General features: G+C 34.2%; 2 protein-coding genes across 3 annotated transcripts; both read right to left on the minus strand.

Annotated features, from left to right (window-relative positions):
* Positions 1-2,541: 2,541 nt before the first annotated feature.
* On the minus strand, positions 2,542-7,584 carry LOC108469783 (uncharacterized). 2 transcript variants are annotated; one of them, XM_017770819.2, is made up of 5 exons: positions 7,304-7,584; positions 6,673-7,123; positions 6,353-6,577; positions 5,163-5,546; positions 2,542-3,299 (listed from the first exon to the last, which is right to left on the minus strand). In XM_017770819.2, the coding sequence occupies exons 1-5, from the start codon at positions 7,519-7,521 to the stop codon at positions 2,832-2,834; spliced, it is 1,746 nt and encodes a 581-aa protein (XP_017626308.1). In that variant the 5' UTR covers positions 7,522-7,584; the 3' UTR covers positions 2,542-2,831. The 2 variants fall into 2 exon arrangements, with proteins under 2 accessions (XP_017626308.1, XP_017626309.1); XM_017770820.2 differs by having other exon boundaries at positions 6,673-7,120; positions 7,304-7,581.
* Positions 7,585-7,828: 244 nt separating this feature from the next.
* LOC108469784 (UTP--glucose-1-phosphate uridylyltransferase-like) lies at positions 7,829-14,946 on the minus strand. Its single transcript, XM_017770821.2, has 21 exons — positions 14,563-14,946; positions 14,421-14,468; positions 14,220-14,311; positions 14,043-14,133; positions 13,877-13,937; positions 13,696-13,773; positions 13,545-13,595; positions 13,352-13,425; positions 12,684-12,756; positions 12,527-12,584; positions 12,363-12,409; positions 12,217-12,282; positions 11,694-11,726; positions 9,649-9,701; positions 9,508-9,583; positions 9,374-9,430; positions 9,207-9,290; positions 9,026-9,124; positions 8,835-8,939; positions 8,279-8,350; positions 7,829-8,171 (listed from the first exon to the last, which is right to left on the minus strand). Exons 1-21 carry the CDS (start codon positions 14,613-14,615, stop codon positions 8,139-8,141), a joined length of 1,404 nt encoding a protein of 467 aa, XP_017626310.1. The 5' UTR covers positions 14,616-14,946; the 3' UTR covers positions 7,829-8,138.
* Between the last annotated feature and the right edge of the window lie 9,966 nt (positions 14,947-24,912).

Below are 24,912 nucleotides of genomic sequence, written 5' to 3' on the forward strand. Positions count from 1 at the left end.
AGTTAAATGTACTAGGGTTTATTGTCTTATGTATTAACATGAGAGGCTTTTGGAGCTCTCTTGTATCGGGTCCAATTATAAACACTTATTGAAACTTTTAACCCTAGTATTTTATAATTCAATCCAACCCAATAATTGTTTTTCTATTTTCAAAATAAACATCATAAATTAATTTAAATAAAAAATTAATTTCCCAATTAAATAATTTTCTCAACCCGATTCTAATTCTGTTAAAATCATTGCAACTTTATTAGAAAAGAATCGTGAGAAAATATATTTAATATTTCTACATTCAACAAATTCACATTAACCAATTAATTTATTTCCATTTTCAATTTCAATTAATTAATAAATAATTCAAAAATTATAAATTAATTTTTCATGCCATTTCCATTTAGAGAAAATCATATTGTCATTTTCATTTAGAGAAAATCACATTCATTTCTAAATGTTTCTCATTTCTCTAACTTTACCATTTCTATCCATTCTTGTTCATTTGACTCAATATGCAATTCATTTTTTGTTTCAACAAGTTAGTGGATAGATTGATCGGACATATGTGATTAGGGCTCAAAATTATTTATAATTAAATTTTAACTTTTCGTTTATTTATTATAAACTCATTTACTCACAAAGTCATTCCATTATAGTATGGTGACTAAGTTGTCCCTAATGTCATAACATTATGAAAGTAACTAGATTAGTGCTCGTCCAATGACCTTGTCATAAGAGTGTTACCCTCATAGGATATCCTTAATCTTTTTTTGGGATAAATTTGTTCTCCCAATATGATCATGTTTTATCTCATGGTAACCATTACTCTTCCTTAATGAAAATTCAATTACTATCAAATAGTAATCAAGTCATTCATCTCAAAGACGAAGGACTCATTGCCATGTTTACTTTTTATTTATCATGTAATACCAATGAGAGGATATCATTTACCCACATTTTGGACTATGAATTCCACTGTTGTAAGTGATGCTACATACTACAGAAGTCGTATACCCAATGCAGCAACTTTCGGTTCCTTATCTATTTGAACTCAGGCTTTTACTTACATCAAAGTATACGAGTCAAGCATACATAGTCCGTCATCCACTCAGGATTAATGTATGTCACACTTTGAACGTCACAAGTGAATAAATCTATAAATGGATTCAAGATCTATTCTTCTTGGGTCCAGTTCGATATACTGTTGGTCCAATCAGTCACATCTATATTTCTATCGTCTAGGAATCATCCGCCCTGATGCCCAAGACAAGACATTTCCTCAATTAAACTTGATAGACGGCATATTGGTCTTTCAATTAGTTTGCTCATTTTAGATTAGACTAAGGACATGTTTATGTTTGTTTAATAAATAAGTTATCTTTTTGTATTACGATCCGAACATATAATAAATTATTTTAACTGAGTTTAATTGAGTTAAAAATCGGTTGACTTGTTAACCAATACAAACTAGTTTAATTGAGCTAAAAATTGGTTGAATTGATTTTTCTATTTTTTACATATTTTTATTTTATGGTTTTTAATAATTTATTTGATAACCGAAAATTGATGCCGGAGTAGTTCAATCATCTGTGAAAACCTTAATTAAAACCATAAACCTTAAAATGCTCACACTTATAAAAGAAGCTCAAGATGAGAGAAAATATATATATATATATATAAAGAGAAAATAATATTTTTGTCTTTTTTTTGTCACATAGTAACTTCTAATAGGTTATCTTTTAAAATAGATTTAATGGTTTGACTAAAGGTTGAACTAATGGATGTACCAATTTGAAAAAAAATAAGTAGTTTAAATAGCACTTCTAACCAAAAAAAAAATTAGGTATCCAAAAAAAATTTGATATAATTTAAAACCAATTTGTAGATTAAACTTTTTTAATTGCATAAGCAGAATTATTATGTAATTAGATAAAAACTTTAACCACAGTTATAAAATAAAAAATCTTTACATATATATACAATGTTATTCCTATAAAAAAATATCTAATCTTAAAAGTACCTTAACTCTTAAGTAATATAGCAAAGCTCATAATACAAAGTTGTTTTAGTCCAATTTCATTGTCACCAATTTAATATTAAAAACAGCTCGAAAATGCTAAAAGTAAGTCTAAAGTTGACGTTTTAGGCCTATTGAAAATAGGACTTCAAATTAGTAGTAATTAAAAAAAATTCTGAAATCATTAGTATGGTTTTTTATCTATATTCTCATAATATTATTTCTTGATTAATTAACTAAAGATTTTTATTATTAAATAAAATTTATAATATATGTTCAAAATAATCCCTTATTATGTGCTTTTGATTTAGGTTGAATCTTAACTTAATTCGAATAAATATTGTTATCAGTACAGGAGAACGTGAGTTTCAATGCATTAAAATACATTGTCTTCCTATTTATGAGTTGAAAAAAACTATACATGCTTCTAAACATTGTGTCAAAATCCTCCTTCCCTAAGCCAACAGTAAGTAGCCAAAATAACCAGTGAATCACCGTATGAGCATCTGAACTGAAACTATTCTCAAAGATTCAACAGCAAAACTTTGTAATAGAATATCACAATTAGTTCGTATCATTTTGACACTTGATCATAGCCAAGATGAAAAAACTTAAAAAGTCTTTTCTTTCAAAGAAAAATAGAAATGGAAAGAACCTAAAATAGTCCTCACATTTGGTTAATTTCCACAATGGCTGATTTTCTTCAACAAAAGCAGCATGAACTGAGATGATGGACCGAAACCGGAGAAAAACCAGCAGTCAAGCTTCTGAAACTCTACCATTTACTACTTGTTCTTTTCACATTCTTTCTTTTTATAGTTTAACTTGCTTGGAAGTCAAGGAATAGATGCAATTTCTGCAACAGCAACTCACGAGTTCCAAAAGGAGGTTTGCTACTAGTAATCCAATCCTTCTCGAGAAGACCTGCTTTGGCACTAGTCAGCATCTCATGGTGGAAAGCAGACACAATGCCGTAAATTGAAGTCCTTAAAACATCAGCCATTGCGTATGCTTTAGAATATAGTGGGTCATCTCTCCTTTTTCCTGTCCTAACATCTCTTCTTCCAGTACTGAAGGTAGCCGATTTCGTGCTGAATGCTCCCATTAACTGATGAGATGGTTGTAAGCTTATTTTTTTCCCCATCAATGTTTCAACAGCAAGTAAACAAGCTATGAGTGTTGAGATGGCAGCAGCATTGCTACCAGATAGTTGAGCAACTCCAAATCGGTCTTCTCTACGCGAGCGTGAAGTTAAGGAAGCAAGTGCTCGAGCAGACCATGTGTATACCTGTAAAAAGGTGACACCAAAAGATTATTAAATTTGATACAAATTACAATCAAATGAGTCAATCTATATTTTGCTCAAATCTCAGAGAAAAGCCACAACTGAACTAAGCAGTTCATGCATATGGATGAAATTTCTCGCAAGAGAAAACACCCAATATAACTTGAAAGGGTAAAACCCAACCTTGGCTGAGCACAAATACAATCAGCCTCAAAAACTACGCTCCACCCCCTTCAAATGTGTCTTGATACATAATTAGGTTATATATACTAAGCAAGCAACCACATAGAAACAAGAGAACAAAGCAAACCCAGAACAAAAGCAATTACAGCAAGCAAATAAACCTACAAAGAAAAGTAGTGTTTGTAACCAACTACCTGTGCTGCCTAGGGATGTAAGATTCCCTAGTCGATAACGAGAAAAATACCAAAGTTACCCAGAGATTGAAGTGAGCATTAAAGGCAAAAATTTGTCCAATATGAATGCCTTCAAACATTTTCAAGTCTTCTATATAATTCTGAAGGTCATACTCTCGTATTCATATTCAAATATGTACCTGACACAAGTGCTTTAAGTAGGATAAAGTGTCCGGCAAACATAGCCTTCCTACCAAACCATGTTGCACATAAGGTGAATAATCTGGGGATCAATTTTTTTCAAGCAGAGCTAGGATGAGAGATCAGATAGTCCCCTCCCTTCTGCAACAGGGCTGTAATTTTTTATTATATAATTTATTTAATACTGCATGTTAATTAAATTAGTGTCAAATACTATTTTCTTCGGTTAGAAATAATGGTACATGTGGAACGTAACTATCTCCATTCTGTTGCAGGAATACAACAAAATTTTAGTAATTTACAACATGCAAAAGTATCTTTAGCAACAGATCGGCAGAGAAATCCCTCCCAGTTAGCATTGGTGCCAGAGAACCAGGGATGGAGGTGTAGGGGGATAAAGATTGTTAATCCTTTCAATAGCAATTAAAAATATTACTATAAATATCCACCACTCTTAACTGTTAATTACCCATTTTAATATTTTAAATGATTTAATCTCAATCTCAATTTTAAATTATAAAAAACACAAATATTGATTATTGTCATAAAGTAGGGAAAATTTCAATTTCTTAAATTAATATTTTGATTTTAAAGCTTTATAATAATAGAAAAAAAATTATTCTATTTCATCACCATCCTACAGCACTAGAGCATGTTTTTCTAACATTACCAGATATCCTTCCAACATACTAATCAGATTATGAACCAGATATCCTATCTAGAGCAAACACATATACAGTTTCCCACTTGTGATAAATGCCACATAAAGCTCCCAGGATGAGCAGAAATACCAGCAATTACTTAAATGCCTTCTTGCAATTATTACCAAAAAGTTACCGTTTATTTGTCTAAAATGTGAACAAAACTAGAACTATTGATAACAAAAAGTTCACCTTACATATAATAAAAATTAGACAAACAAATTTGATGTAAGACCACCGAACCATAAGATTAAGGCATGCTTATTTTAGATAGATTCAGAAAAATACCCTGAAATTTGGGCTTGTTTCTATCTGAACTTTATTCTTTTATTAGTTTCGCTTTATACTCCTTAAATTTGGGCTTGTTTCACCTCATATAAATAAGTTCATGCTGAACTGTTGAGGGTAGCTTTAGTTGTTCTAAACTTACTACTTAAAGAAAATGTTACAGACATGAGTGCTTTTCGCTGTTTTCATAAATGGAGCTATGATGCTAAAAGATTCTCCTGATTAATTTGGACTCTTTATCATTGTGGTGTAATGGTTCTGCATGATGAATACGCAATATGGGATGGGTGCATACACACCTCTAGAAAATGTTGTCATACCTGGAAGTCATTCACTAGCTCGTGGCATTTTGAATTCTGTCGGGGGTTAGTTGGTGACTGCAACTGATCAGATATTGAGAAGGTTTTATCATCTGAAGAACCTTCAAAACCTTGAACCAACTTTGATGCAAGCTGCTCCAAAGGTCTCAAACATACAGCTGCAACTCTTTTGTAAGTCTCGCCAGTTTCTTCAAAGAAGGCAGCTCGACGCCAGTAGTCAACATTATTCTCACAAACCATACATAGATCAAGGTATGCAAGATATTTCAGAAGAGAAGCTGGAGAGCTCTCCTCTAATGTAGCTAGGAGAGGCTCACTTGGATTTGTTTCTGCTGCAGCTGATCCTTTTGGTGGTGCAAATATGAACTTTTTAGTATGTAGCACCTATATCAAAGCATGAATATAAGTGCAATGAAATATGTATAGTAAAGAATGTCACTGAATCTGAACAAGCATGTTCTCTATGTACTGTGGAAGCATGCAAAAGGAAGTGAAATAGTAACCAAGAAGATGATATTAGTTTAGCCTTTTGAGCAAGACAAGAAACCTATATTGCTCGGATTCTTATTTGATTGAAGCACCTGTGTCCAAAACTTGTGTCTAATACATGGATATGGGAATATGACCTCTAAGAATCTTCCAAATACATAAAAGAACTCAGAAAAATCCAACCATACCCTATTCGACACTCATACAAGTCTGAGTAATAATAGCAACAAACGCCATGCCAAAAAGCCATAGCGGCCAAGACATTTGATAAACTACAAACAGTTCATGATCAATAAAGCTAGTAGTTTACCATACCAGAAATTGAAAGTTGAGAATATAAAACATACACAAAGGAATTTGCCACTTCAGAAGACATGAAAAAAGATGCAAGAACGGTGGTGTTTCTTATGCAACAACTATGAGTACATATTTTTAGTGAACTGACTCAATTTGATAAAAACACACATCTATCAGCAGTGCATAAATAGAATTGATTTATAGATTTAATCCTCTTTAGAATCTGGCAGCTAATACCACGAGTTCTTCATCCACAAAAAAGCCCTAGAGGTCAAAGAGAATATGCCTAGGAATTGGAAAGGTGATTTACTTACCTACTAGTGTTAGAAATTACAGTAGTTTAAACTTTAATCACACATGTTAGAAATGGCAATTATTTTATGTGTTTCGAAGTTAAAACCAACCTGATGCAAATGGTGAGTTAACTCCCAACAGAGAAACATAGAAAAGCAGGCAGCATAGGAGATTATGTGTTGAATAAAAAAGTTCCCGAGCTTGAGATCAGTGCTAAAATGGTGTGGCAGAAATACCAACAGCAGTGCTGAAAATAGATAAGCTGCAGCAGAAAGCTTCAATGCCCTAATAATGGCGGAAGGGATCCCCATCTTGAAGCTAAAGAAAAGGGGACGCTGTAGACAAAAAGCAAACAAAACCCAAGTCATAAAACAGACTGAAAGAAGATATTTTTCAGAACAAGAAAGACTTAACAATATTATAAATTCACCTGAATGATGGGGAACTGCAATACCCATCGCCGCTTATAAACATAAAAAGAAGCGTAGAATAACCCGGAAGCAAAACCCTTAAAACCCACTCTTCCATTGAACCCACAAAAAGACACAGCTGAGAGAGAACCCGAAACAGCGGCGGCCGTCAGCAACACCGGAAAACTACGTCTAAATTTAGGTTGGGGAGATAAGACGGTAGAGAGGGACACAGAGAACAACAGCTGGGACAGATGAAAGCTGAAAAAGGAGACGAAGATTGCAGTGGCGGAGCGCCAGGAGACGATCGTTATAGTGAAGGCCAAGAAAATCAAGCTACTTAGGATCGATTGCCATAGTAGGAACCCTACCAACCGGTTCTTCACTACCATGTCTGATTCAGCTGCAGTCCATGAACACATACTGGGTTCCCCTTTTTTCCTTTTAAAAGATTCAAAATATCTGAAACTACTGCCACAAAAATAGATGTTTAGGTCAAAAGTTAATAAAAATTTTCAGCTATAAATATTTGAAGCAGAATTTTTATGTGCAATGCTGTGATAATCAAATTAATAGAAATTAAGAAAAGGAAATAATAAACACAAAAATTTTATTAAAAAAAAAACAAGGGAAAAGACGAGAGTTACTTACCCAATCAGTAGTTGAGCTATGGAGGGGAAGAGGGAGAGGGGAGAGGGGAGAGGGTTAGAGCTGGTGACAATGTGAGAATACGGTGCAGTCAAGGTCAAGGAGACCAACAAGATGGTGGGGAGGAGAAAAGGGCAAGGAACAGAAAAAAGAAGGGGGGAAATAAATAAGAGTGAAGGCAGTTTGACAGTATAGAGGAAAAAATTTTGGAGGCGGCCCATTTACGCTACATTTGATTTGAATGACCTTGTAGACACGTGAAATATTTTTCCGGTCATTTGAGAACGAGTATAATGTATTTCATTGTCACTATAAAATATCTACAGTCCAGGGACAAGGATAGTAGTTGTTCAATTCTTTTTAATGCCAAACACTTGAACATCATTTTTAGCTCATTCTTTTCTTACAGCAAATTCAATACATTCATATTTTAATTATTACTTAAATATGAACTAAATTTATTTTATCATTATAGATTTTAAATTATTAAAACAATTAATAGTAATCACATGAAATAGAACATATTAATTAATACAATAGAAAATTATATCCTTTAACAACTCTCAAGTCTCAAACTCAACCCACACTTCTTTGGCATCATTAGTACAAAGGAAAAATTATTTACTAATTCAGAAAGTATACAATATCAAAATTAATGTTTTTCAATAATATGCAGACCAAAATCAACCAATTTTTTTTTTTATATATAAATATACTCAATGGCTCAAGTTTGACTTCCGCAAGACCACAAAGCAGATACTACAACGTAACATGCTTTTATTTTCCGATCTAAAAATGGACCAAAAATCAAATATGTCAAATCTTAACCATTGAACCTTTAGCTGGATAAGTCTCCGGGGCCATTGATTTCCTGCCCACAATAAAAAACATTACAACCAATTAGCAAAACACAAAACCAATCCCAGTAATGGCTGTAAGAAAGAGACTGTGGTTCATTTGTCATCCCAATGTTTTCACCTTGTTTTCGATTACAATTCCGTCCGGAATCTCCAACTTTTCTCCTGGTTTTGCAGCAATTTTCACTTTTCCCTGTAAGAAAAGATAATAATTCCGTGGAAAATTTAAGTGTCAAGAAGAGGAGAAACTTGAAGCATGGTAACAGCAAAATTAGCACACAATCGTAGTCTGAATGATCAAACAAGTTTAAATCATCCGGTATCTGGATTTTCTAGCAGACCAAGTATCAAAACAATTGATTAAAAGTTTAAAACAATGGTCCAGATTTCCTCATAGCAAACATCGGCGACAAAATTGGCGAACCAGGGCAATAGATCAATAATTTATAACCATTCACACCATATTTAGGATCAAACTGATATTTGGACATATATTTTCATCAAAAGGATCATAATAGAGGGAAATTCTACTAAGCTGAATTCCGAACACTGCAACAATCAGGACAATATTCAATCTCACCAAAAGAGCCATTTTAATGCTTCGTAAATAGCTCATATGGAATGCGAAAGTCTAAGACATGCGAGTAGCTACACAACAGTTGGAGGGTGTAATATACCTTGAGAACAATACCAGCACCAAACCAAACATCACCAGTCACGGTAAGGCTATCAAGATTAATGATGCTTGGGATTGTCTTGAACCGACTTAAGAAGTTGCTAACCTGTTAAGAAAATTAATATATATTTATAGGTCATTATGGAAATAGCATCCATATAAAAGTGCAATATCAACATGATAAGTACTAACCTTCTTGAATTCAGGCCCCAATTCAATGGATGGGTTTTCAGGATTTGCTCTAGCACTATTCCGGCTAACAAAGCCATCAACTAAGGTGTAAAGATCAGACTGAAAAAGAAAATATGAGAACATGTTACGGAAACTTCTAATTATTATCCAGGGTGCAATGTTAGAGGAAGAAGAAAATAACCTGGACAAGAAGCAAATCTGAAGTTGCCTTCACCGGAAGGAATCGCGATCGAGGTACGTTGATACCAATAGCATGATCAAAGAACTTGTACACACATGGAAATAACACAGTTAGACCATTTTTTTAGCACTTTAATACATCATAACCTTAAATAGTACAATTTATACCCTAATTGCTGCACCAGCTGCAGTTTCCAGTTGAAGAACTTTGGTTCCCTCGACCTCCTGCAGCCAATTTTATCATTTGGATATCAGAATTCTACCAGAGGCAACGTAGTAAAGAAAAAAAAAAAGATATAAACCTTTGGGTTTGGAATTATCTCCATCTTGAGTGCATCAGCTTCCACAAGCCTCTTTACTGCATTTAGGTTCAGCCACCTGTAAATATATCATTAGTGCCTAACCTATAAGCAGTTACAATACTTTAAGGGAGGGTAACTTACAAATTGTTTGTATTGAAAATTTTAAATTTCTCTATAGACTTGAATTCATTGACCTGTTACAAAGAGAATCACATCAGCCATAAACCTGACGAATGATTATCTTTGTCAGTGTTTCAGTGTATGACAGTGGTGCAGAACGAACTATTTTCAAATGAAAATACTTGAGAAAGAATCTAAAAAATCTTAATAAAAATTTTCTGAAAGCTCAGGAGAAACACCCAAAATCTCAAATATTGACATCAAAGGTTAAAAATAGAATGATCGACAGACTCAATTTATCATAATCCAATCTACCAGAAAGTGAATTGATGGAGGTATTTATAGGTCAACTCTAAATGATAGAAGAAAATCTAACTGTAAACCCAGTAAAATGCAAACTAATATTTGGAGAATAGAAGTTGGTTGGCATATCATTAGGGGAACAAAGAGGTAAAGAATACTACTAAAATTTAGAATAAAATATACTTGTTTGTATAAAAAACATATATATATATTCTCAAAGTAAACATGACCCTAATAATTATATACAGCATTCAATGACCTACCAAACAATCAAGATTACAACACTCAAACCATGAATTAAGCCGTAAGCATCATTTTTCCTGAAACATGTACCACAGCCAGAGATGTACCATGTTTCTAGTAACAATGTCCTCCTCTTCCTCCCTCATTCATTTACTTCTTACTCTACTAGGATATACTTTTCCATAAAAAAAACCTATCAGTACCACCATCCAAACAATAACAACAAACCCTGTTAAATTTTGTAGCAAAAGAAGATCCCATCATTTCTCCTATCCATTTTCTTCTTCCCTAACAAGGTATCTTCCGTCAACTTTTATCATCAAAGATCTACCACCAGCAGCAGGGACAATAACAACAAATCTCATCTTCAAGTAGCCAGTCCAAGGTTCCATAAGTAAGTTAACATATTTCTTTTGTAATTACCAGTTAAGTTTTCTTTCCCTCTCCCTCCTTTTATGTCTCTACCTCTCTTTTTCTTCTAATCCTGGCAAACAACATCACCTATCTTTTGCCTATGACCCTACGTTATCATACATCAATCAGTAGCACCACAACCAGTGATGACAGAAACCATCATCAAGCACTGGTGGTTCACACAAATCACCAGATCTTGTGCATTTGTCACTATCATGTTGTGTCTGAATGACAAAATCAGGTTGGCCGCCCAAAGCAAGCTTGCACATATTCTTTAAACTTTCTATTTCCCTCAATTTCTGACTCTCTTGAAATTTGGAATTATTCTTGGTTGTTTTATGTCATTAAGCCTACATTTACGGTTCTGGAGTGGTTTAGTCATGAAACTCAAGTTCTTGCAGAAATATGATCTTTAGGGCCAATTGGCATCGGGACAAAAAAAGGGGTTGCATCAAATTGAGAATAATCTGGTAATATCAGCAGCAGCAACTTGTCATTTAAGGTTTAACTGGATGAGAAAAGCTAAGAAGGCTTCGGTAGTTGGTTTAGAAGGGAAAGGCTTTAGAGGACCAACAACACAACAGAAAATAAAACTTGTTGCGGGGCAGCGAACTCTACCTCACTACTCAAGTTATTATTCATAGTTACAGTAAAGTGGAAATCCTAAACATTGATTTCTTCATTCAATCTTAGCCTATACCATACTACTTATAAAAATCATAAGTCTCAATGAGCATAACAATCTTGCAACCAGGTTAACCCTAAACTTCAGCAAAAACTAATTCTGCCAACCGACCCATAGAACTTCAACTTCCTTACAAAATCTACTGATGATTGATAATGTAGTAGTAATAACATCCACAATAAATCTGCTGATAATTGGTAATGTAATAACTTCCACCCTATATTTAGATGTAGCTTATCATAGGTGGCAACCCAAGGACCACCTAGCAGTCAACTTGCCTTCTGAACTATGGTCAAAATCTAATATCAAAACCACAGTATCTCCATTAAGTTAATAAAGGAAAGTCAAAAGCAAATTGAGGTGGAAGAACAAATAAAAAACCAACAAACAGGCAAAGAAAGATGGAAAATGAATAACTTACATGTGCATCAGGGACTTGTGCAATTTCAAGGAGCTGAACCACACAAATAAATAAGAAGGTATCAGTTACCATCAAGCATTAAAAAACATTACTATCATGACCCAAAAAAACTAAAAAATAAACTGAAACAATCAGTTATAGACAAAAGCTTAAGCTTTAGATTCTTCTGATTTAACTGCAATAAGTTCTTTTCTGAAGAAATAACTCCAGGTTTTTTGTTGGTCTAAAGATATGGACTATATTCTCCAATAGGAAAATCAATTAACAAAATTTAGAGAGACAGTGAGAGGTCGTTTATGCATTTGGTTTACCAAGCCATTATCACAAAAATATGAAACAGTAATTGTACTCCAAAATCCTATCTAAGGCGCTTATAAAACAATAATTATGCTCCACAATCCTATCTATGGTGCTTAAAACCAAATAAAAAGCTTATCTTTAAAACCTCAGATATACTTCTATTTACAAAAGGAGGGAGGATTGAAAGACAAATTCTAAAAGCAAATAAGAGCCCATTTCAAACCTGAACTTTTCCTTCATAAGAAATAAGAGTACCACCCTTCACATCAGCTAAGGTTTTGGGTGTAACCTACATAAACAAAAGCCATATAGCAATGATCACAAAGCTATGGAAACCAAATAACACAGATTATAGTTCTATTCCTGTACCTCCATACAGTATTCATTCTTGTTTTTGACCAAATGGTTCAAGATTTCTAGAGCACCTGTCAAGGACTAAAACTGCCAGAAAAGAACTTGAGATTCCTGTGTTAGAGTGTGTGCATGAGTAACAACTAAAATGTTGAATTCATTAGAAACCAGAATAAGGATACTCAAGTCAACAATAGCACCCAAGTTGTCTGAGTTGGCAACAAATGCATACTCCTTGTCCTGTAAGGAACAATGAAACACAAATATATTATCTGAAAGAATTTATAACTTTATGCATCAAATGTTTGGGAAAAAATCACATTGCGTTGTAGCCACAACCTGTGATAAGAAAGTAGCAAGCTTGCCACTGTTCATTAGAGCTGGGAACACATCACCATGACCAGGAGGATACCTTTCATCCAGAAAAGAAATACTCTAGTAAAGAGAATACCATCAAATAAGCAATTCAAAAAGGAAGAAAAGGCTCCAACCATTCTCAAACCTAATCACTGCAAGAAGTGAAGATAACTAAAGAACTGGAATATGAAAATTTATTCATTATGAATCATCCAAGTGATTGCAAAGATAGAACATTATAGAAACTGTAGAGACAACTTTGAGAACAAGCAGTTCAATAAACTTCATCCACCATTACAGCATGCAGAATCCAGTGAAAACCTTATACTTCATTTTCAAAAACTCTGACCCCGTCTTATAAATACCTTAATCCATAAAAAAGTAACATATATCATCTAGCAAAAATATTGTATGCATAAACTTATAGCACAGTTTTGAAAGCAACATGCACAATTAATACTTTCCTTAGGAATGGGCTGTGGCTCAGATGAATGCTGTAACAAACTTCTGAAAATCTAAATATTAATGCCACATGAATTTTCCCTACTTTCTTGATTTAAAACTAACCGATTTAATCATATGATACATCCATCCCTTGTTAAAACCACTTCAAATCTAATGTTCTCACAAGTTAGCAGGCAAAAGCTTACCATCCATCCTTGCCAGGCTGGCCTTTGCAAGGAAATGGAGTAAAATCTTCAGCCACCAGACGAGGATATTGGCTCTATCCAAATCCAAGAAATGAGGGGAAAATCAGAGAAAAGAGAATACTAGAAATGGATCTCTATTTTAAGCTGTCAAGTCTAAATTGAATCTTGAGAAGGTTAAATTCAATATCTCAACCTGATTAAAAGTATGAATTTGAATGTTTGAATTGGCATACTTGTCAACAATCTGCATTGTTCAAGAATTATATGAAAATTAGATCAAAACTCTAATGAAAAAAAAATTGGTTGAAGTAAAACAAAATGGTCATATAAATGCAGAAAGAAACCTTCAATGTGTCATCATGGGTGTTAAATGAGTTCATCAGAACCAATGGAACGTTACATCCATATTTCTTATTAAGATTCTGAGCAAAAACAAAGAAAAAGACAACAGTTAGCTGAGCCACATCTCACTACATAAAGCAGAAAGAGAAATCAACAACTTATGAGGGAAGACATATTTATGACCTCAATCTGCTGAACAATTAGATCAAGAAATGTGAAGCCATTGCGAACTTCAATGACAGATCTGTTTTCAAATAAAATCAAACGAAGGAACAATTAGATGATTTTGTTACTAAGTAATGCAAAACACAAACAGTAGTAGTGAACAATTAGGAACAAAAGAGCATACTTAGGACCAGTACATCCCATAGTTGTCCCCAGGCCTCCATTAAGCTTTAAAACAACAAGTTTGTCCAATAGCTTCTTAGTTTCAGCAGGATCTACATATAGATTTATTCATAGATCAAACAAAAGGCAATCTCCATATTCGTTTTTGTTTGAATTGATTAAAAAATTAGATAATTACCGTCAGAAAGCGGAGCCAAGGTATCATAAGGCACAACCACTTCATCAGTTGGTGTTTGGATTTTACTCCATTCAATTTGTTGTGCTTCTCCACTTAATTTTCACAATTTTAATCGCCATTTATTGAAACATCAGAATTTGAAATCTAACAAAGATCAATGCAAAAAAAAAAAAAAACGGTTCGCATTGAAATGGACATTACCTGAGATAGCCAGAGACGAGGTTGATGAATCCGTTTTTCTCATTTTCACTGAAAAAAAAATCATCAAAGATCGGCATTATAATCATTATTGTTATTACCGTTAATTAAAATTTATTCAAGAAAAGCAACGATTGAAACGTACCCGATTTGAGAAAGTGTAGCAAGGTGAGATTTGATATGATCGAGTTTCTCCATTGGAAACAACAGTAACGAAGAACAATGACAAAAACAAGGGTGCTAAGTGTATAGAGTGTGGAGCGTGAAGGATGTGTGCGTGTGAGAGAGCTTTAAATTAAAATTTTAAGATCTAAATAACCTCGTGAAATACGCATCGACGTTTACTAAATTTTCATTTTTCTTTTACAATATAAATAAATAAATCAATAACAAATGATATTAAGAATCAGTCGTAGAGTACAAGCATTACGGACAGCTTGGCACCTGATCCAACCGCAGCGATGGTGATGGCTGTCCCGTTACTCTTTTTTTTTTTTATAAAATAAAACAGCATTATACTATTACGATAATAAGAATAAAATTAATGACTTATAATATTTTTTTGAACTAAACCTGCATAAGTTGAGGAGGCTCGAGAAACACCTAGTTACTTATGAATCTTTTAGTAGCATGCTTAGCCATAAAATCTATAATTTTATTGTGAACATTGAAAATATGATAGATACGTATTTTTCAATTTTTCTATATTAACTTATGAATAGTTTATAATTTCATAATATGACTATCAATAGATTTATCGGCTAAAATTAGTTTCACTAACAGAGCATTATCATACTCAAGTTCAACCTATCAATAACATTTGTTCCAAGCTAGTCGAAGTCCTTCTAACATAAACCTTACTTCAATCCTGAATACTTCATCTTTGCCTAATATCATCGAATAACCACATAACCAATTACTATTAGCATCTCTAATGGCTCCCCCAATCGTAGCCAAATAAGAGCTAAGCGAAACTGTACCATCTATATTAAGTTTAACCCACCCACTCTCTAAAGCTGACCATTTTCAATACTAGAATTGATCTATTTTCAACACTACTCAAAATAATAGAAAATTGTAAAATGTAAATAGACTTATTCATGGGCCTAGCTACCTGGCCTGATTAAAAAGTGGGAGAGTTCGTGTAAAAATATATGCTCGAAAAATAGGTTTGAGTAAAAAATAAGATCTGTTTAGAAAATGGGTCGGGCCTCAGGTATAATTATTTTAGCCCAAGGCCCGACCTGACCTGAATATGAAAACAAACAAAATTTACTTTTTTTTTACTGTTTTTATTATTTTATTGCTATTTTCTTATTGATTTTTCACTATTTTACTACCATTTCATAATTATGTTGCTACTATTTTGTTATTATTATTTGGATATTGTATAACTTTTATTTTATTGTTAATTTGATATTATTTTTCACATTTACTTATTAAGTTACATTATTTTAGTTTTATTTAAGTATACATATTTTTTAAAATTTATTTTCAATTTGTTGAGAAATATTTATTTCAAAGTTTTTAATTTTTTTATGTATTATATATTTTTTAAAAAATTATATAAAAAATTAATACAAGCGGGACAAAGCAAGTTGGGGTTTTAATATTTTTATCCAAGCCGGGTTTAGAAAAAATTTTAAATTATTTTTTCAGGTCGGGCCAAATTTAAACTAAAAAAGGCCTAAATTTTTTGTCGAATCCAGCCCGACTTAAACCATAAACACCTCAAAATGTAAAACGAAAAAAATGTAAATAAGAAAAATATGACACTCACTTGACGGGCACCAAGCCCAAAACAATGGGTTTACAACCCAACTAACTAGCACCATAGGCCGATAACGTCAACAAGCTAAAATTCAACCTAAGGTGTTGGTCGGAGATCACGATTAGAGTTGCTCCTGACCAAGTCGGATTTAGGCTGGATTCATGTAAGATATTTAGATCAATTTTTTAGTTTGGATTTCACTTGAAATATGAACTTACATTTTGTTTGATCTGATTTAAGAAAATGTAAACTCAGGCCGACTCGATTCACTCATATTTAATTTTTTAAAATTAAATTTTATTTAAAATGTTTTTAAAAGAATATAATACACTAAATGCATTAAAAAATTAAAATAAAAGTTTTCTAATACATTAAAATATATGAAAAAGTACTTATGTTAAAAAACACTATTATAAATATAATAAATGTTTTTTATATTAAAAATATAAATAAATATAATAAATATTTTATTGTATTAAATATAATTTTAAAATTTTATATTTTGGTTGAGTTATTTAGTTGGGTAAAGTTTTTTTAAGTTTTGGGTAATTGATATCATTGTTATTGGATTAGTGATTAAATATAAATATAAATATTATTTAACATATATAATTAATGTAATTATTTTATAATATAATATATTTGGGTCGGACCAGGTTGGGCTAAAAAATCTTGCCTAAGGTCCAACCCATATAAAAAATGAGACTTAAGTCTAACTTAAGCTTATTTTTCGGCCCTTGCTTGTCTAAATCTTTCTCTTTTTCATGCGAACTTTGAAATGTAGGCGGATAATTTAGCCCATGAACACATCTAATCATAATATTGTACCGTGATTATGTTATTTTCGAGAAACTTGGGAGATCATGTTGTATATTATAAAAGCTATTTTGATCTTTCTGAAATTAATTGTAAGCTGTTTTGATGTTGATTATAGTTTATGCTAATTGTCAACATGTCAATAGGCCATGATCACTATTTACCATAACTATTTATTTATTGATCAAATTTTTTTTATAATTAAAATTCTTTATTTATTACGCAAAGATTGCTATACAATGGTTACAATCCCACCTTTAGGTCACAAAATTACAGTTTAGTGTGTTGAAAAGTTAAATTAAAAGGGGTGTTGAAAAGTCAAAAATGGGAGGTGCAAGTGGCACCGAAAGAAAAAAAGTGGTAGGCAAGTTGTTTAAAGTTGAATGGGATAATTGCAATTTTGGTCCCTAATTTTTTAGGCCATTTGCAAGTTAGTCCCTGAACCTCAACTATAAATAGGCCTAACCATTTCTCATTTCAACCATCCCAACCAATCTTTCTCTCTTAGTTTTCTCTCTTCTCCCATTTGAGAATTCTTAATGAATTCTATTTGTTTGTAATATTTTGGAGATAGTAAAGTTATCATCTGGTGTTAGTGCCCGAGGACGTAGGTATAATTTACCGAACCTCGTTAAAATTCTTGTGTTCTTTCTTGTCCTATTTTTCTTTCAATATTTGAGGGTATAATAGTAGTATTTAATTGTCCTATTAAATTACGATAGAATGAATATTTTGACTAAGGAAAGACTTGGTATTTAAGAGATCCTTGTGATCCACCTCTCTTCCCTGGGAATTGAACTTTGTGTGATTTTTTAGTACAATAATTTACACGCTTCCGACCCTATTGAAACAACAAGTGGTATCAGAGCCGAAGGTTAATCGTAGTATGCTCTGTGGTTGCAGTTTAAACTGATCTTCCACATCAGAAAGATTTTCTTAGGTATATTGAAAGATTATGGAGAAAACGGTTGGTGTAGGAGCTTCAACATCGTCCATGTGGACAAGACCGACAATTGCAAATGCAAGATTGGCCGTGGAGATCTTTGATGGCACGGGCCATTTTGGTACGTGGCAAAGTGAGGTTCTAGATGCCCTTTTTCAGCAGGGTCTAGACATTGCCATTGATGAAGAGAAACCAGATGATGTACAGGAGAAAGATTGGAAGGCGATCAATCGGTTGGCATGTGGCACAATTCGATCATGCCTTTCTCGAGAGCAGAGGTATGCTTTTCAAAGGAGACTTCGCAAATAAGTTGTGGGTGGCACTTGAAGAAAAATTTTGAAGAAAAACAGTCAAAATAAGCTCCACTTGAAGAAAAGATGTTTCGCTTCACTTACGTCCCAAGTACCACAATGAATGATCACATCACCAAATTTAATCGTTAGTCAGCGATTTGCTAAATATGGATGAGACATTCAAAGATGAAGATTTGGCTTTGATCTTTGTTGGGGTCACTTCGAGGAGTTTGAGTTCCTAGAAACTACTTTACTTCATGGCGGGAGTGATATATCTCGAGCGAAGTCATGCGGCCTTATCTGATTATGAGCAGAGAAAGAAGGACAAACAGAAAAACTCAATCGAGATCTGAAGCTTTAGTAGTCCGAGGTCGTTCATACACTCGGAAGAAAACTCGAAGGGAGATCAAAGTCAAAGTCCGGACTGGGAAAGATGAATGTGCCTTTTGTCATGAGAAAGGCCATGGAAGAAAAATTGTCCAAAGTGAAGAATAAGGAAAAGTCTGCTGTAGATGCTTGTATTGTAAAGCATGATACCGGTGACTCGAACTATCATGGTTGCATCATCATCGTCGTTCCATTCGGATGAGTGGATATTGGATTCGAGTTGTACCTATCATATGTCCCTAATCGGGAGTGGTTCTCGATTTAGTTGAGCTAAATGGAGGAGTTGTTTATATGGGCAATGACAATGCTCAGAAAGCTGTTGGGATAGGTTCAATCCAATTAAAGAATCAAGATGGATCAACCGAGTTCTAAGCGATGTTTGGTACGTGCCGGTTTGAAGAAAAATCTCATCTCATTGGGAGCCTTGGAATCCAATGGTTCGGTTATTACTATGAGAGATGGGGTTTTGAAAGTGACATCTGGCGCACTTGTGATATTGAAGGGCATTAGGAAAAATAACTTATATTACTACCAAGGTAGTACAGTTATTGGAGCGATCATTTGCGACTTACGGCAACAAAGAATTGGACTCAATGCAGTTGTGGCATATGAAGTTGGGACATGCCAGCGAAAAATCCTTACAAATTCTGGCAAAGCAAGGATTGTTGAAAGGTGCAAAGGCTTGCAAATTAAAATTTTGCGAGCATTGTGTTCAGGAAAGCAAAAGAGAGTGAAATTGACCTGCTATCCATAATACAAAAGGTATTTTGGAATATGTTCACTCAGATGTGTGGGGGCCTTCCAAAACACTTTCGTTGGAAGGAAAACACTACTTTGTTACTTTTGTTGATGACTTTTCCAGAAGAGTTTGGGTGTATACCATGAAAACTAAGGATGAAGTGCTTGGAGTTTCTCTTAAATGGAAAACTATGATCGAAAACCAGACTGGCAAGAAAATCAAGCGGCTTTGGACGGACAATGGAGGGGAATATAGAAGTGATCCGTTCTTCGATGTGTGCCAAGAGTATGGTATTGTTCGACACTTCACGTTAGGGATACACCACAATGAATGGAGTGGCAGAGCGTATGAATCGAACATTCTTGGAGAAAGTTCGATGTATGTTGTCCAATCTTTGGGTTGGGCAAGCAATTTTGAAATTTGAGGTGTGACATACGCTGGCCATCTTGTTAATCGTTTGCCATCATCTGCGTTAGAAAGAAAAACTCCTATGGAGGTATGGTCTGGAAAACTGGCTACAGATTATGATTCCTTACATGTGTTTGGATCCACTGCATATTACCATGTGAAGGAGTCAAAGTTAGATCCGAGGACAAAGAAAGCTCTCTTTATGGGAATCACTTCTAGAGTGAAGGGATTTCGTCTTTGGTGCTTAGACACAAAGAAAATGATCTGTAGCAAAGATGTTACCTTTGATGAATCTGCCACATTGAAAAAGGTAGTAGATAAAGATATTCAGACGAGCGATACTCCACAGCAGGTGGAGTGTACTCCAAAACAGGTGGAGTTTGAGCAGATGGGGATTTGCCCAGTTAATAAGTCTAATTCTCCAGCCATAATGGAGGAATTAGAGGTTGAAGAGGTTTTGACCCAAGAACCGTTAAGTACACCAGAACCAGTTGTAGTTGCAAGGCCACGGAGAAAAATTCGTAAACCTGCTCGATTTACTGATATGGTGGCCTACGCCCTTCCCGTTGTTGATGATGATATTCCTGTCACTTATCAAGAAGCAATGCAAAGCTTAGAAAGTGACAAATGGAAATGAGCCATGGATGAAGAAATGCAATCTCTCCTGAAGAACAATACTTAGGAGTTGGAGCAATTACCGAAAGGTAAAACGGCAATCGGATGCAAGTGGGTATTCGCAAAGAAAGATGGATCTCCTAGTAAGAAAGATGTTCGCTACAAGGCAAGATTGGTAGCTAAAGGCTACGCTCAGAAGGAAGGAATTGACTACAATGATGTATTTTCCCCTGTTGTGAAGCATTCCTCCATTAGAATTTTGTTGGCCTTGGTAGTACAGTTGAATTTGGAGCTAGCTCAACTTGATGTTAAGACGGCTTTCTTGCATGGTGAGTTAGAAGAGGAGATCTATATGACTCAGCCCGAAGGATACAAAGATGCTGGTGGTAGAAATTGGGTTTGTAAGCTGAACAAATCGCTATATGGATTGAAGCAATCCCGAGGCGATGGTACAAGCGATTTGATAGCTTTATGAGAAGGCGAATATACAAGAAGCAAATATGACAATTGTGTGTATTTGCGAAGTCGATGACGGATCTTTCATTTATCTACTCTTGTATGTTGATGATATGTTAATCGCGAAGAGCCAAAAGAGATAGATAAGTGAAGGCTCGGTTGAATCAAGAGTTGAAATGAAAGATCTAGGTGAGGCCAATAAGATTCTCGGCATGGAGATAAGTAGAGATAGACAGAGAGGCAAGCTTTGTTTGAATCGAAGCAATATCTGAAAAAGGTATTACAATGTTTTGGTGTAAATGAAAACACAAAACATGTAAGTACCCCACTTGCTTCTCATTTGAAACTTAGTGCTCAATTATCTCCAAAGCGAAGAAGAAAGAGAATATATGGCAAAAGTCCCATATGCTAATGCGGTTGGGAGTTTGATGTATGCGATGGTGTGTCTGTGATCGACATTTCACAAGTTGTTGGGTTGTGGCGGTATATGCATGATCCTCGAAAAGGACATTGGCAAGTGTGAAATGGATTCTACGGTATCTTGAAAAACCATAGATGTTGGTTTAATTTTTGAACAGGATGAAGCACTTGGTGGGTTTGTAGTTGGATATGTTGATTCCGACTTTCTTTGGTGATTTAGATAAACGTCGTTCAACTACGGGTATCTGTTTACTCTTGCGAAAGCCCCAGTGAGTTGAAGTCTACTTTACTGATCTCTGATGGTGTGTTTACTACAGAGGCGAATATATGGCGATTCTGAAAGCATTAAGGAGGCTATTTGGCTTAATGGATTGTTGAAAGACTTGGGAGTTGTTCAAAGTCACATAAGTTTATATTGTGACAGTCAGAGCGCTATTCATTTAACGAAAAATCAAGTCTATCATTCAAGAACCAAACATATCGACGTAAGATATCACTTTGTGCGGGAAGTCTTTGAAAAAGGAAAAATTCTACTTCAGAAGATTCTGACAGCAGATAATCCCGCAGATATGATGACCAATGTGGTAACAACAATCAAGTTTAATCATTGTTTGAACATGATTAACATCCTGAGAATTTGAGCACCTTCAGGTGTATGGCGCTCGAGAGCGCATTTGAAGGCACTACAAAAGATAGCTTTATCGAATTTAGGGAGTTGAAGAAAGTGTGTGAAGATGTGATTATCCTAATCAAATCTTCAAGGTGGAGATTGTTGAAAAGTCAAATTAAAAGGGGTGTTGAAAAGTCAAAAATGGGAGGTCCAAGTGGCACCGAAAGAAAAAAAAGTGGTAGGCAAGTTGTTTAAAGTTGAATGGGATAATTGCAATTTTGGTCCCTAATTTTTTAGGCCATTTGCAAGTTAGTCCCTGAACCTCAACTATAAATAGGCCTAACCATTTCTCATTTCAACCATCCCAACCAATCTTTCTCTCTTAGTTTTCTCTCTTCTCCCATTTGAGAATTCTTAATGAATTCTATTTGTTTGTAATATTTTGGAGATAGTAAAGTTATCATCGGTGTTAGTGCCGAGGACATAGGTATAATTTACGAACCTCGTTAAAATTCTTGTGTTCTTTCTTGTCCTATTTTTCTTTCAATATTTGAGGGTATAATAGTAGTATTTAATTGTCCTATTAAATTACGATAGAATGAATATTTTGACTAAGGAAAGACTTGGTATTTAAGAGATCCTTGTGATCCACCTCTCTTCCCTGGGAATTGAACTTTGTGTGATTTTTTAGTACAATAATTTACACGCTTCCGACCCTATTGAAACAATATAGTGAAGTTTCAATCCTCAGTTAACAATCATTAAGGTGTTTAATTGGTCTAAATATATTCTAAAAAAGACAATTTGTATCTAGTTGTATCAATAATTAGTCTATAGACGTCGAGCTTAGAGATTTGCCCTTGGCCTTCTGGATGGACCAATCTAAAACCTCTTGCCAAGAACCATGTTGATTATGAACTTCGTTCATATACAAAGAGATAGTTTGATGGTTGGTGATGGTTCATACCATGGTGCCGAGAGTTTCAAAGTGTGGTTTCCAATGAGTCTTGTGAAGACCGAAGGGTCTAATAAAGGTCTGTAAGGGCATCAGTAAGTTAGTTGGCCCTCCTTCTCTTTGATTGACGGGAAATATTTATACGATCCTTTTAAGTTTCTTCAGGTTTCAGGTAAGTTTATGAAAAAATGTAAATTGTTGAGTCATGATGGACCTTTTAAACGTGTTTAAGAATTGAGAAGAGCTTTGTCCTCGTAAATTATTTTATGTAGGTCTTGATGTGATTACATGTAGATTATACAAGGAACATTTGTTTGTATCCAAGGTGTTTCCAGTAAGCAAGCAGCAAGGTATTTTCCGTGGGCAAGCACTTCCTCGCTTCTGGTCAAGGTTTTTACCTAGTGAAAGGAGAGTCCATGATATATAAGAATTGCCTATAATCGAAGGGAAAATTGTAAAATGACCTATCATGAGATAGAAGTTAGGGAGGCAAGAAATTGTTCTTAGTTTTAAAAAGTTGCTTTAAACGTGTGTAGATCACATAACGTAATTAAAAACTTTATAGAAAAATGTTTTAGATAGATGCATCGTATTTATCCTTGATTTTTGAGATTATGCAACTTTTTATTAGTAGGTAAACTCCCATCAATCAAGGAGAAGAAGGACCACATCAACTTACTGTCTTTTTAATTTGTACAAAAAAGAGAATAGGAATAACTAAATTTGAACGACCCCTTTCCACAAGCATCCGTTTGGAGTAGGGGTCAAAGACTTATAAGTGGTTCCTTAAAGCGTGCCATCTCCACATGTACTCCATGACCTAATTAAGTTGGTTAAATGGTCAATGCATTTGTTGCCTTCACGTAAAATGTGATGAATTTCCACAATCCATCATTCATTAATCAAATTTAAACAATCTTTGATCAATGTCCATTGGATGATCATTGTCACGAGGTGTCTTCAAAAATTTGACCACCAGCAAAACATTTAGCTTAATGATCAAACATGCTACCCTCGTGGCTTTTGCAAGAGACAAACCCTCCCAAACTCCCCAAAGTTTGGCACGAGCACTATTAGTCACTCCCGTATTCAGCATAAAAACCCCATCCAATATCCAATTTCCATTTTCATTTCACTAGAGACCCCCCGCTGAAGCCATTCGAGAGCCAAGCTGAACTGCTCCATTAATATTTAATAACCAAAATACCAACAGGAGTAAAGGTGTTCATGAATTGGGTCTAAGCATGATATTAATATACTTTATAATTATTCAATTTCTCAAATCCATCCATATTTAAATTTTTTCTCAAATCCATCCCTATTTATAAAAGACTAATTCAAACTCATTTTAGACTAAATTCATATTATTTTTAAAATTTTTAAAAATATTATATTATAATATATTATTTTATTATTTAATAATTTTATACAGTTTTTATATAATCATTATAAAATTATTTTAATATTTACATTATAGTAGTATTATATATTTAGTATAAGTTTATTTTTAATATATTCTAAATTATATAATATAAAGTATTATAAATTTAAAATAGGTCGTACTAGTGAACTTAGTCCATATTTTAAACGGATTTATTTTTTTGTTTAAGCTTATTTTTTAGTTTAATATTTTTACTCAAGCCCTTCTAAATTTCAAGCGAGCCTTCAAGTTTAAACGGATAGCCCGACACATTCTTGTTGCAGCAAGGTTCGTAGCTCTGATAGTATCCGCTGCAAGTTTGCGGGCATACGGTAAAACTTGTACTGCAGGCGTGGATTGTCCTTGAAAGACATATCTGTTCCAACACTTCCAAAGACTCCACAAGGAGGTAGTAAATAGAACACCTTAAGGTAAACAAAAGTTTGCAACCGTAGATACGCGACAGCTTCGCAGCAACCAGTCAGTGAAGGCAGTGAAAAAGTCTTGCTGCCATTGTGGGACACGCAGCTCCAGCCATAACTCAGTCGCCGCCAAGCATTCGCGAAATATGTGATAGATCGATTCCATAACAGCACTACATATCGCGCAAGCTGTATTATCAGACATAGCTTTTCGAAAATGTACCTGGTTCGCGTTTAAGC

This window comes from Gossypium arboreum, chromosome 8, assembly GCF_025698485.1.
Source record: "Gossypium arboreum isolate Shixiya-1 chromosome 8, ASM2569848v2, whole genome shotgun sequence".
In the NCBI taxonomy this organism is placed as follows: Eukaryota; Viridiplantae; Streptophyta; class Magnoliopsida; order Malvales; family Malvaceae; genus Gossypium; species Gossypium arboreum.

Excerpts from the sequence above, each read along its gene's own strand:
- LOC108469784 (XM_017770821.2), bottom strand. The coding sequence starts at position 14,615 with ATGGAGAAACTCGATCATATCAAATCTCACCTTGCTACACTTTCTCAA. Across the intron at positions 13,596-13,695 it reads CCCATGATGACACATTGAAG|ATTGTTGACAAGTATGCCAA; the intron begins GTTTCTTTCTGC and ends TGAACAATGCAG. Across the intron at positions 8,351-8,834 it reads GTGCTGGTATTGTTCTCAAG|GGAAAAGTGAAAATTGCTGC; the intron begins GTATATTACACC and ends CTTTTCTTACAG.
- LOC108469783 (XM_017770819.2), bottom strand. The coding sequence starts at position 7,521 with ATGGGCCGCCTCCAAAATTTTTTCCTCTATACTGTCAAACTGCCTTCA. Across the intron at positions 7,124-7,303 it reads ATAGCTCAACTACTGATTGG|TAGTTTCAGATATTTTGAAT; the intron begins GTAAGTAACTCT and ends TTTTTGTGGCAG. Across the intron at positions 6,578-6,672 it reads TGCAGTTCCCCATCATTCAG|CGTCCCCTTTTCTTTAGCTT; the intron begins GTGAATTTATAA and ends TTTTGTCTACAG.